We start from the raw sequence: 13,048 nt of genomic DNA on the forward strand, positions 1-13,048 counted from the left end.
GCTTTATGGTTGGCTTGCTTAATTGGTGAAGCTATAATGTCTGTGGCATTTTAATTTATGCTGTCAAAAAGGTAATCCTTGTTAGAAACTCTTTTTAACTCTCTAAAATAATACATTTTTCATACAACTGAGTAAATGACAGTCACTTCAAGTGGACCTTTCTGTAATTACCTGAAATCATTTTGCTGACCTTTAAGATCAGTTCAGTTCAGTCACTCAGTCGTGTCCAGCACTTTGCAACCCCATGGACTGCAGCATGCCAGGCCTCCCTGTCTACCACCAACACCCGGAGCTTACTCAAACTCATGTCCATTGAGTCGGTGATGCCATCCAACCGTCTCACCCTCTGTTGTCCCCTTCTCCTCCTGCCTTCAATCTTTCCCAGCATCAGGGTCTTTTCAAATGAGTCAGTTCTTTGCATCAGGTGGCCAAAGTATTGGAGTTTCAGCATCAGTCCTTCCAATGAATATTCAGGACTGATTTCCTTCAGGATGGACTGGTTGGATCTCCTTGCAGTCCAAGGGACTCTCAAGAGTCTTCTCCAACACCTCAGTTCAAAAGCATCAATTCTTCAGTGCTCAGCTTTCTTTATAGTCCAACTCTCACATCCATACGTGACTACTGGAAGAACCATAGCTTTGACTAGATGGACCTTTGTTGGCAAAATGATGTATCTGCTTTTTAATATGCTGCTTAGGTTGGTCATAGCTTTTCTTCCAAGGAGCAAGCGTCTTTGAATTTCATGGCTGCAGTCACAATCTGCAGTGATTTTGGAGCACCCCCAAAATAAAGTCTGTCACTGTTTTCACTGTTTCCCCATCTATTTGCCATGAAGTGATGGGACTGGATGCCATGATCTTAGTTTAACATATGTAGTGCCTAAAATGAACATTTTAACCTAATTTCATAACATTATCTAACATAATCTGTGCACTGGCTATTTAATTCAATTCCCATAGAGAAAATTTTAGAAAATATCATCTACAAGAATAAAGAAAAGCTATCACTTTTGAGCACTTGCATGTTCGTGCGTGTGTATGTGCGTGCATACATGTACACATATGTAAAGTCAGTGGAAGAGGGAGCTGAGAATTGACAGTCAGCCTAGTTCATAGCATTGTACAGATGACGAATGAATTCTACACCTGTTTAAAATTACGAACAAATAAAAACAAAGTGGTTTCCAACTTTCATAGAGGTTCCAGTCTCATAAGGGAGACAAGATTAATTAATATAAAATGATAAAATAGCAATTCAAGACAATATAGGGTAATATTAATAGCTAGCACCTACTGAGTGATTAATAGCTAGCATCTATTGAGTATTGCATCTATTTTCTTACTTAATCCTCACAGAAACCCAATAACGTGGTTCTCTTGGTTCCTATTTTAAAATTAGGAAATTAAGGCTTAGGTCAATCAAAGTCACATAACCACTGAGTGGCAGAGCCTGGATTAGAACTTGGATCTCATACTCTGCAACTTCTTAGCCTCTGCCCCTTGCTTCCTTGGGCTGCAGAGAAAAGAAATGGGTCATGGTGAGCTGGAGAGAACAGGGAAGACAAAAGATGGGACAAAGATTGATTCTGAAAAAAAACTGCTGATGCTATTGCAATGATATTGGAAAGATCAGAAGAGTATTAGCAAAACATGAGTCAAAGAAAACACCATTTAAGAAAATCTCTCTTCACATCTCTCCACATGAATAGTTTTTTCTTTATGGTATCCATCAGAAATGCACAATGAAAGAACAGTCAAGTTTCAAAACTTGAATGAAAAGTCCTTTCACTAGGAGTATTGGGTTCTGTGAAGGACAGGCATAATGCTTTAGATGTAAAAAAAAAAAATGCCTCTTTAAATGACATAGGGTAAAATTCTATTTCTGAAAGCAGGAATATATACTGAAGAATTATACCATAACTCCTCTAGGTCAGTGGTGAACAGCAGGTGAGAGTAAATCGCTCCTTTCTCCTAACAAGCATTCCCTATATGTGAAGACTTTTACTTTCAGACTCGAACTGCTGCAATGGGCCACTGGGTTCTCTTTGTTCCTTTCTGTTAAATTCTGAATATTATGTTTAACTCTAAATTCTACCTGACAGGTACCACCAGGAGAGCAGCACAGCATCCAAGGATTCAATTCTCGGCCCTCCTTCAGACCTGAAGAAGCTGTCCCTTCATGGCCAAAGAGCCCGTGGACCCTTACCTAACCCCTCCAGAAGTTGTCAGCTCACATCAGCCAGTAGCAAAGCTAGTGGGCCATTTTGTATAACAGACACAAAAGAACCCCAGGGGCTTTCAGATCACAAAGACTCTCTAAGTGAAATCCCTTTCAAGTGCAATGGGAACGGAAATGAGTTTTACTTAGGAAATTCCACCCTGGCTTCCCCTTTACAGAGCAACCCAAACCTAGAGAGAAAGGAGTCAGAACTTCATTTGTATGTTATTTCCACAACGTCATCAATATTTCTGCACTTAAAAAGTTCATGGAACAATTATATTATAGTAAGTACCCTCCTAAGTTAACCTCAGCTTGAGTATTATTTTTTAGGATAGGCTTCCCTGCTCTTCCTCCCCATTTTGGAAACTTAACCTTGGGATTTAAGATAGTGAAAGACACAATGCACTGGACAATTAAGGTGATGATTTTATCAGGCTACTGCAATAGGGAAAATGCTCATTAATGAAAAGTGTCTTAAAGAAAAGGTGATGGGCCTGAGGTTTCATGAGGCAGGTAATAAATAGGGGAGTTGGCCATAAGTCTCATAGGAATCAGTGAGGAAGGTTGGAGACAGGTCGTATTTTGGAATATTTGTGAGCAGTGTGGTTCTTTTTACAGTTAGCTGGGGTGATTTCTCAGGCTTCCCAGGTGGCGGTAGTGGTAAAAAACCTGCCTGCCAATGCAGGAGATTTAAAACACACAGGTTCGATCCCTGGGTCAGGAAGATCCCCTGGAGGAAGGCATGGCACCCCACTCCAGTATTCTCACCTGGAGAATCCCATGGACAGAGGAGCCTGGTGAGCTATGGTCCATAGCGTTGCAAAGAGTTGGACACAATTGAAGTGACTTAGCACGCACACAAGGGGTGATTTCTTAACCATTCAGCTTTCAGTGAGGACAAAGCTCAACACTGTCAATATGTTTCATTATTTCTTAGCTGTGGTACTGAAAGTAGGTTAGTGGGAGTCATTGTCATAAGATCAGATAATTTTACAGAGATCACCTGGCTTATGTCCTTTATTTTATAAATGAAGAGACTGAAGCAAAAAAAAATTCTAAGTAACTTACTCAACATTGTGTACTAAGTTTAGAGGCAGAGTCAGAACTCTCATTTAGTAATCTTTTTATAACGCCAGGATCAGTTTTATAATATGACCCTTTTTAGTTCCCTTCAGTGATACATAATTTTTATTACTGATCTTCAAATATAATAATGTTGAAATGGAAGTCACTCAGTCGTATCTGACTCTTTTCAACCCCATGGACTATACAGGACTAACTCAGGTCTGCATTGTGGATGGATTCTTTATCAGCTGAGCCACAAGGGAAGCCCAAGAATACTGGAGTGGGTAGTCTATCCCTTCTCCATCAGATCTTCCCAACCCAGGGATTGAACCCAGGTCTCCCGCATTGTAGGTGGATTCTTTACCAGGTGAGCCATAAAGGAAGCCCTTCTGAGTGAAAAGAGTCTTTCATAATAATGTTGCTGCTGCTGCTGCTGCTGCTAAGTCGCATCAGTCGTGTCTGACTCTGTGCAACCCCATAGACGGCAGCCCACCAGGCTCCCCCGTCCTTGGGATTCTCCAGGTAAAAACACTGGAGTGGGTTGCCATTTCCTTATCCAATGTATGAAAGTGAAAAGTGAAAGTGAAGTCACTCAGTCGTGTCCGACTCTTAGCGACCCCATGGACTGCAGCCTTCCAGGCTCCTCCGTCCATGGGATTTTCCAGGCAAGAGTACTGGAGTGGGGTGCCATTGTTAAGAGGTATGAAAGACTCTTATCACTCAGAAGAAGCTAGGAAGGAGGGGTTTTATAAGAGGCCCAAATTTGGAAGACTGCAAGGCAACTCTAGTTTTTTTCTCATAACACAGTTCAGAATATTTAATGTTTAAATTAAATGCTAAATGTTTAAAATTCATCTGTAAAATTTTAAACAGCTTTCTCCAAATTAAGAATGTATGTGAATCATAAATAGAGGGAAAATCTTGATCTCTTAAGAGAAGGCCTTATATATTCTAATAGAAAACCCAAAACTTAATTGACTTTTAAAAATCTGCGTAAATATTTCAAAATAACTGTTTATACTTCCAGAATTAACTAACTCCTAGTTTTAAGTACTACTTTAAAATTCTGCAGTAGAGGCATGCTTGGGGTAAGTCAGATGGGCCAACTCATAGCCCTTCTGATGATAAAAGCAACAACAAATAACTAACATGCAGTGTTATTATCAATGTTATTAACTGTGCTGATGCTTTCTGTATATTAACTCATTTAATCTGTACAATAGTCCTATGAGGAAGACTGTTATTCTCATCTCATAGATGAGGAAACTGAGGTATAGGGAAGTTAAATAATATATTCAAGGTTATACAACTAACACAGAACTGGGATTTGAACCCAGATAGACTGATTTTTTTTCTATGCACTGAAATAATGTGGATGGAGGGGGTTATCCTTATGAGTTGGCAGACATTATTATTAAACAACGTTCTATCCCTTGAAAGAAGGAAAACAAGTAAGCAAATATTTCATATACAAATGATGAATCAATTAGGCTAGCATTTATTCTAGTGAAAACGGTATTAACTCAATATAAACATTTAAAAAAATGTAACTTTTTTTGTGACATTGTTGGATTCTCTAATTAGGGTGGTTACCCTTGGTTAGTCTTGGCTATCTTCATAGATTTTAGGAAATGGAAAAAAAATAATCTCCTAAATCAGGCACATTTATCTTGGGTAATTGATCTGTTGCGTCTGACATTTCTTTCCTGTTGAGGTATGGAAATGCTCCTGGGAAAAGACATCTTAACTCTCTGTATACTTTCAGGTAAAATTAACCTAAACCATCCAGTTAGAAATTAGCACTCATTCTGATTTTAAGGGTTTCCAAAGAGTTGTCTCTGTGAATAAGCCATTTTATCTGTAAATTTTACCAAAAGTAATTATGATCTCTGTTGTTTAGCATCTCAAATTCTACGAAGACAAAATATGGCAATTCTTTGCGCTTATGTTGTGAAGATAACTGCTAGAAAGCTTAATAACTAAGGAATATTCTCAAATTAAAATTCTAGATTTAAGGCAAGGATAAATTTGGAGAGGAAAAAAGGGCAGCTTTTTTAAAAAAAGAAAAAAACATAGAATAATGACAAAACTAGTAAGACAAAGCACATAATCCCCCCCTACACACCACCTACCACCATACTCTGTTTATAAGGAGTAAGACAGGAGTTGTTTGGAGCTGTAAATCAGAAACATTTCAGAAATCCCTTCTGACCTGTCTGTTAAGCCTCAAAATAAACAAAAAATTATTTAGAGAACTTGCCGAACATTACATGCCAGTTTGTTTTAAGACCCAGAATGAATGGGAAATGGCAACACTAACAATTTAAGGAAAAAATAACCCCATTAAAGGGGGAACAGGTAAAAAAATTATTGTATATCTTGGCAATGTAATACTGTAATTATTAAAAAGACTGAAGTAAATCTCTATATATAGATATGAAGAACTGTCCACTACGTATTAAGTGAAAAAAAGACCCCGGATTAACATGTGATATGATGTGGCTAGTATTAAATAAATATTATAAATATATATCATCTAATGTGTAAATATTATAAATGTATGTTATAATTAATATGTTTTTATCTGCCTGAAAGAATATAAACCAAACCAACAACAGCAAGGTGTTTTGAAAATTGAGACAGAAGAGGTGAGGGATAGGGAACTTTTTATCATTTATACATTTCTGTACTGTTTGATGTTGATACAATGAGCAAGTGTTATGTTTAAAACTTTTAAAAAACTATGTAAGGAAAAATTCCCTGTGGTATTATCAAATACTGGAATGAGTTACAAATCATGTACTGTAGAAGGGATTAAAGAATAGATATATGATATTGACTAAAAGTAAGCAGAATTGATTTTCATTCAACAAAAATTCTAACTATTCCCACTTTTTTCCTCTTTCAGAAAGCTACTCTTTTACAAGATCCCCTATATGTTAGTGAGCTCAGTCCTGCTACTGGAAGTCAAAAGCCATACAGGTAAGAAGTGATGACAGGTCAGAGTTACATAGGAGGTTGGGGGTGGGGGTGGTGTTCTCTTTGCCTCTCCTAACTCTGTGAGTTGCTGACCATCACATTTATATCTATATCACTTCATGCCCTGACTTGCAAATACTATAATCTATGGGACATCACTTCTTGTATGTGTCACAGGAGCCAAAACGTCAGCATATTCAAAACAGGGCTCAGCCTCTTCCTTCTGTGACTTGACCTTCTGTCTATGTTTCCTAAACAGGGCATGATGTCAATATCTCCAGACAGCCTAAGCCAGGGTCTTGGATCCCCAGATGCCCACCCTCTACATCCAGTCATCACCACATGATTTATTGTACCTATTGAATATATCTGGATAACACCCACTTCTTTCCACTGCCATATGCTCATGTCCAATTATTTCTGTTTTGGGCTCCCACCAGTATTTTCCTTGCTCGTCTCTGCCTTCACTCTTGCACCTTGATAGACCTTTCCTCAGCATGACAGAGGAATCTTTCAGAAGCACAAATCTGATCATGTCACTTCTCCCTTAAAGCCTTTGAAGAGCTCCCCAGTGCCCTTAGAATTGTCTACACTCTACAACACCTTTTTACAAATCTTCCTGATATCTCTTTATTTTTCTCCCCTCAACTGTTGTGTCTCCCACACTCCTACCTTAAATTCCTGATCCAAGAGAACTTGTAGGTCTCAAAAAGCTCCCTGTTCATCTGGATCCTAACATGATGGTCTCCATTCTAGAACTTACCTACTTCTCTTCTTCCTCTGCATAGAAATGTCAGCTCAAGTCTTAACTCATTATCCCTTTTTCTAAAAATCATTTCTCAAAGTAAGTTAAGAGGGCCCCTCCATAAAATCCTGTGGTTACACAACTTGTAGCACTGTCTTCTCTGTATTATGGATTGCTTGTTTACATGCTGCCCCATTAGGAAATATGATCCTTAAGGGGAGACTGTACCTTGGTCACTAGCACATAGTAGACTGCCAGTAAGCTTTATACAATGAATGAATGAATGAATGAATGAAATAAGATAGAGGCTGGACCTTATATGCAAGACAAAGGAACTTGGATTTTATCCAGACTTCATAGTACTACTATGTTCTCATCACAGTCAGCCTTACATTGAAGCAGTTACTTGTGATGTGACTATTACTGCCAATAGATTTTGAGCTTTTGGAAGGCAATGGACTTCCTTTGTGGCTCAGGGGTAAAGAATCCACCTGCAATGCAGGAGTCGTGGGTTTGATCCCTGGGTCAGGAAGATCCCTTAGAGAAGAAAATGACAATCACTCCAGTATTCTTGCCTGGGAAATCACATGGACAGAGGAGCCTGGAGGGCTACAGTCCATGGGGTCACAAGAGTTGGACACAACTTAGTAACTAAATCATCACTGCCACCCTGGAAGGCAAGAAGGATGTCTTATTAATTTTTGTATTTTTCTTACTTAAAACAGTGCTTTGCACAAAGAAAACACTCTGTGAATTGATGATTCCAATAACTTTGATATTAAGTCATAAGTGAGTTTTGAGAGATTTACGATAAGTGACATATACTGGGGGTGATGCAAATAAACTAAGGGAAAGTTTAATTTTAAAAGTTACAATTCATTCCCCATTAAAAGGACCCAAAGTTCCTTGGAAGAATGACTAATTCTAGGCCTGTGGCAGGAAATACACAAATGAATTTGAAACAGCTTGAGGCAGAATGCAAAGAGCAACAGGGCCCAAACTAAAGGGCACAGGAGCACCCATGAAGGGGCTCCTTATTTAGCCAAAGATAGGACAACATGAGATCAGAAAAAATAATGAATGAGATGGTTAAAACATAATGAATATATAAAAATTCCAAAGTGTATAATGATGTATCATGGAAAGTCCTCTCTCCTACCCTTCTTCCGTTAAGAAATAAAAAATACATTAAATTTCATTAGAAGTAAATAGGGCATTAATTCATTTCTCTGCAAATAAGCAAACAAATGCAAAGAATTAAGCATTTATCCTGCCTTTCCTGCATAAACTGTAGTTAGTTCAGGGTAACCAAGTAGCTCAAGTTGATGAGAACAAATTTAATTTTACAGAATTCCAGTTAATAAATGTGGAAGGTTTGAGAGAAATAGAAAATTACCATTTTTCCAACCGCAAATGAAATAAAAGATTCATGCAATGATCTCAATGGATGGAACTATTAGATAGAAAGGTGAAGTGGAACTTCAAAATCGAGGGATCATGTAAATAACTAAACCATTGATCAGTTTTAGCATCACTTAACTGGGATGCTCTAATGAGGCACTTAAAAATTTTGTGCCTCATTATTTGACATAACATGAAACAAAGAGCACCACCTATGGCACATCTTTGCTCAGACAATTAAACTGCTTTGTTGTGGTTTAGTCCCTCAGTTGTATCTGACTACTTTGCAACCTCATGGACTATAGCCCGCCAGGCTCCTCTGTCCATGGGATTGCCCAGCCAAGAAATTGCTTCTCCACAATTAAATTGGAATCTGACTTAAAGTGTGGGTGTGTCAGCCTTAAGAAGGAATGAAATTCTGATACATGTGACAATATAGATGAGCCTTGAAGACATAATGCTATGTGAAATAAGTCAGTCATAAAAGGAGAAATATTTTATGATTCCACTTATATGAGATACCTAAAATAGGCAAATTCATAGAAACAGAAACCAGAATATGGGTTACCAGGAGCTAGGGAGAGAGAGCAATGGAGACTTACTGACTGATGGATTCAGAGTTTCTGTTTGGGATGATGAAAATGTTCTGGAAATGGGTAGTAGTGATGTTGCACAATATTATGATCACACTTACTGCTGCTGAATTGTATTAATATACCTGAAAATGGTTAAAATGGCAGATTTTATGTTATGTATATTTTATCTCAGAATTTTTAAAGGTATGTGTGTGTCTGTGTGTGTGTAAGGCAATAGATAAAACGAGACTGGCAAAATGTTGAAAATTACTGAAGCTCAGTGATGTGTATGTGGGGTTTCTTATGTGATTTTCTCCATTTTTGTGTATGAAAATTTCCATAGTTAAAGTTTTTAAAAGACCTAAGAAACACAGCAAGCAAATATAACCATTATCTTATTTAGATCTTGATTTTAGCAAGCCAAATATATAGCAAGCAATATATTTAGCAAGTCTTAAAAATATATTTTAAGGCAAGAGAGAACATTTGAATACAGACTGGGTATTAGACAATACCATAGAATTACTGATAAGTTTGTTTGTGTGATAATGATGAGTTTGCAAGGAAATGTTCCTTTTATTTTGAGATATGTTCTGAGGTATAGGGGTTAAATAACATAATGTTTGGGATTTCTTTTTTAAAAAGATGATTATCTAGATAGCTTAGAATTTCTACATGTTTTCATATGTTTACTCTAAAAAAGTATCCGTTTTAATTTTGGTGCTATATTGTATAAAGTGATTCTAAAGTTAATTGTATAATAAAACAGGCTCTCACTTTGTGTGGCTTGAAATTTATCCCTGGAGGCAAGGAGAGGTCTGCCTCTATCTGGACTCAGGAAAAGCATATTTCTTGCAAAGTTAATTACTAAAGGCAATAAATATATTTAAAGTATAGTAATTTAATGTACCACGAAGGATGCAAATATATGTACAAGACACATAGGAAATGGTCTGTACCTACAAGGCACCTTCAGTTTAAAAAAAAGTAAATATTCTTTGGGTTTTCAAGTTAGGATTCTGTCACAGTTGTGAGTTCTGTAATCTGATTATTGTGAATATATACACTGGGCTTCTGAGATAATGTATGAAAATCCATTCCAGCTATAAAGTATGATACAAATGTAAGGTATGCTGCTGCTGCTGCTGCTAAGTCGCTTCAGTTGCGTCCGACTCTGTTCGACCCCATAGACGGCAGCCCACCAGGCTCCCCCGTCCCTGGGATTCTCCAGGCAAGAACACTGGAGTGGGTTGCCATTTCCTTCTCCAATGCATGAAAGTGAAAAGTGAAAGGGAAGTCACTCAGTCGTGTCCAACTCTTCTCGACCCTATGGACTGCAGCCTACCAGGCTCCTCCGTCCATGGGATTTTCCAGACAAGAGTACGGGAGTGGGGTGCCATTGCCTTCTCCGAATGTAAGGTATAACTGATGTTAAATGTTTGTAAAAATGAAAAAAATACAGGAAAAATAGAACTTATCATTAAATCAAGAATTCTCCTGCCACGTTGTTTGGGTGAGGTTTTGTTTTCTGGCTCATGAAATACAGAATATCTGTTGACTTTAGTATAAAATTTCCTCTTATTCCTAAACTGAATAATGGAGTCTTCTGGCACTAGACTTTTTCTTATTTAAATTAGTCAAAGTTTGTCATCTATGTAAAAGCAAATATTCTCTGAATTTTCAGAGAAACTGTGATTATCCATAACTTCTCTGTAGAAATATAGACTACTGAATCTAATTTGAATTTATGAGGTAAGATAAGACCTCACTTTACATATGAATTGATTTTCAGTATGAAGAGATTAGTGTGCTTTTTCTTTTGAAATTTGTTTTTGCCTTTTTGAAAAAAATAGTTTGATATTATAATCTATTATCATAGGTGCCAAAAGATTAAAAACAGTTCATTTCTATATGAATCTTAGCAAATTGCTGACTCCCAGTGGGAAAAACTGGAAACTCAATTTCAAAATGATTGTGCTGATACTGTATTTTTTCTGGGCTTTTGCTTTTCTAAGCTCATTTGTTTGTGAAAACTACATTTCTGCTGTTTTTTTGAGTTCTCAGCAAAGGGATTTTATGGTTATTTTTAAAATATGAAATATTTATTGCCATATCAAATATGGCAATAATTTGAAATGGGTATATATAGGGAAGCAAGATCTCAAAGCTTATTCCTAATTAGATAATATTTATTAAATATTTACTGTATGCTAAGCACATGTAACTAAATATCAAAGTAACTAAAGTATCAAAACAGCCCAGTGGGATAGGTACTATCATCATCCCCATCTTACAGATGGGGAAACTGAGGTATAGAGACACTAGGAAACTTGCCCTTGGTACTCACTCAGAGGAGCAGGGGCAGATCTAGGATACCGGTCAGTCTATCTGACCGTGCCCCCATACTCAAAATCATGTTCATCTGCCTCTATGACTGTTATTACTGAATTCTTTTCTTTTTTAAATTCAGGTATAGTTGATTTATAATATTATATGTTTTAGGTATACAACATTGTGATTCATAATTTTTAATGATTATTGTCCATTTAAAATTGTTATAAAATACTGGCTATATTCCCTGTGCTGTATGATATATCCTTGCAGCTTATTTATTTTATACACAGTAGTTTATACTCTTAATGCCCTACCTCTATCTCGCCCCTCGTGCCTTCTCTCTCCTCACTGCTGACTACTAGTTTGTTCTCTGTAACTGTGAGTCTATTTCTTTTTTGTTATATTCATTAGTTTGTTTTATTTCTTAGATTCCACATATAAGTGATATCATACAGTACCTGCCTTTTTCTGTCTGACTTATTTCAATTAGCATAATACCCTCCAAGTCTATCCATGTTCTACAAATGGCAGGATTCCATTCTTTTTTATGGCTGAGTAGTATTCCTCTGTGTGTGTGTGTGTGTGTGTGTACACACATACACACATATATGGCTTCCCTGGTGACTCAGTGATAAAGAATCCGCCTGCCAATGCAGGAGATACAGGTTTGATCCCTGGGTCGGGAAGATGCCCTGGAGAAGGAAATTGCAACCCACTCCAGTATTCTTGCCTGGGAAATCCCATGGGACAGAGGAGCCTGGCAGGCTATAGTCCATAGAGTCACAAGAGTTGGATATGATTTGGCAACTAAAACTATACACACACACACACACACACACACACAAACATACATACCATATCTTCTTTATCCATTCATCTGCAGAGGTTACTTACATCCATTAGCCATTGTAAATAATGGTGCTATGATCATTGAGGGTACATGTATCTTCACATTAGTGTTTTAATTTTTTTTCAGTTAAGTATCCAGGAATGGGTACTTGAGTGACATGGTAGTTCTATTTTTAGTTTTTCGAGTAACCTCTATCCTGTTTTCCATAGTGGCTGCACCAATTTACATTCCTGCCAACAGTGTACAAGTGAAAAAAGTGAAAGTGAAAGTTGCTCAGTCATGTCCAACTCTTTGTGACCCCATGGACTATTCAGTCCAGGGAATTCTCCAGGCCAGAATACTGGAGTGGGTAGCCTTATCCCTTCTCCAGGGGATCTTCCCAACACAGGGATAGAACCCAGGTCTCCCTCATTGCAGGCAGATTCTTTACCAGCTGAGCCACAAGGGAAACCCAAGAATACTGGAGAGGGTGGCCTGTCTCTTCTTCAGGGGATCTTCCCAACCCAGGAATCGAACTGGGGTCTCCTGCACTGCAGGTGGATTCTTTACCAACTGAGCTATCAGGGAAGCCCTAACAGTGTACAAGGATTCCTTTTTTTCCCACATCCTTGCCAACATTTGTTATCTGTGGCCTTTTTGATGGCTAAGATTGATCTCTTCGTGTTCATTTCTACTCTGGTGTCTTCACTAGAAAAGAGACTATTTTTCAGGAAGTCTTAATTTTTATGTTAATAAGAGAGGTTCATTGATTGGATAGAAGAGAGCATCTTAGATTTATTTTTTTAAATAAAGTGGGAGGTAGTGGGCAAGAACCAAGATTCTATGTAGTAGTATTAGAATAAATGGCTGATAACAAGATTTCTAGAATAAGTGGTAAAA

At 37.6% G+C, this 13,048-nt stretch overlaps 2 protein-coding genes across 3 annotated transcripts in view; one reads left to right on the plus strand and one right to left on the minus strand.

Annotated features, from left to right (window-relative positions):
• XPOT (exportin for tRNA) overlaps positions 1-13,048 on the minus strand; it is a 168,274-nt gene that overhangs the window by 97,551 nt on the left and 57,675 nt on the right. The window lies entirely within an intron of this gene.
• Positions 1-13,048, plus strand: part of C5H12orf56 (chromosome 5 C12orf56 homolog) — an 80,086-nt gene that overhangs the window by 41,068 nt on the left and 25,970 nt on the right. The window contains exons 4-5 of the mRNA XM_019960887.2: positions 2,102-2,504; positions 6,194-6,267. Of these exons, the coding sequence (XP_019816446.2) occupies positions 2,102-2,504; positions 6,194-6,267 (477 nt within the window). The remainder of the gene's footprint in view (positions 1-2,101; positions 2,505-6,193; positions 6,268-13,048) is intronic.

This window comes from Bos indicus, chromosome 5, assembly GCF_029378745.1.
Source record: "Bos indicus isolate NIAB-ARS_2022 breed Sahiwal x Tharparkar chromosome 5, NIAB-ARS_B.indTharparkar_mat_pri_1.0, whole genome shotgun sequence".
NCBI lineage: Eukaryota > Metazoa > Chordata > Mammalia > Artiodactyla > Bovidae > Bos > Bos indicus.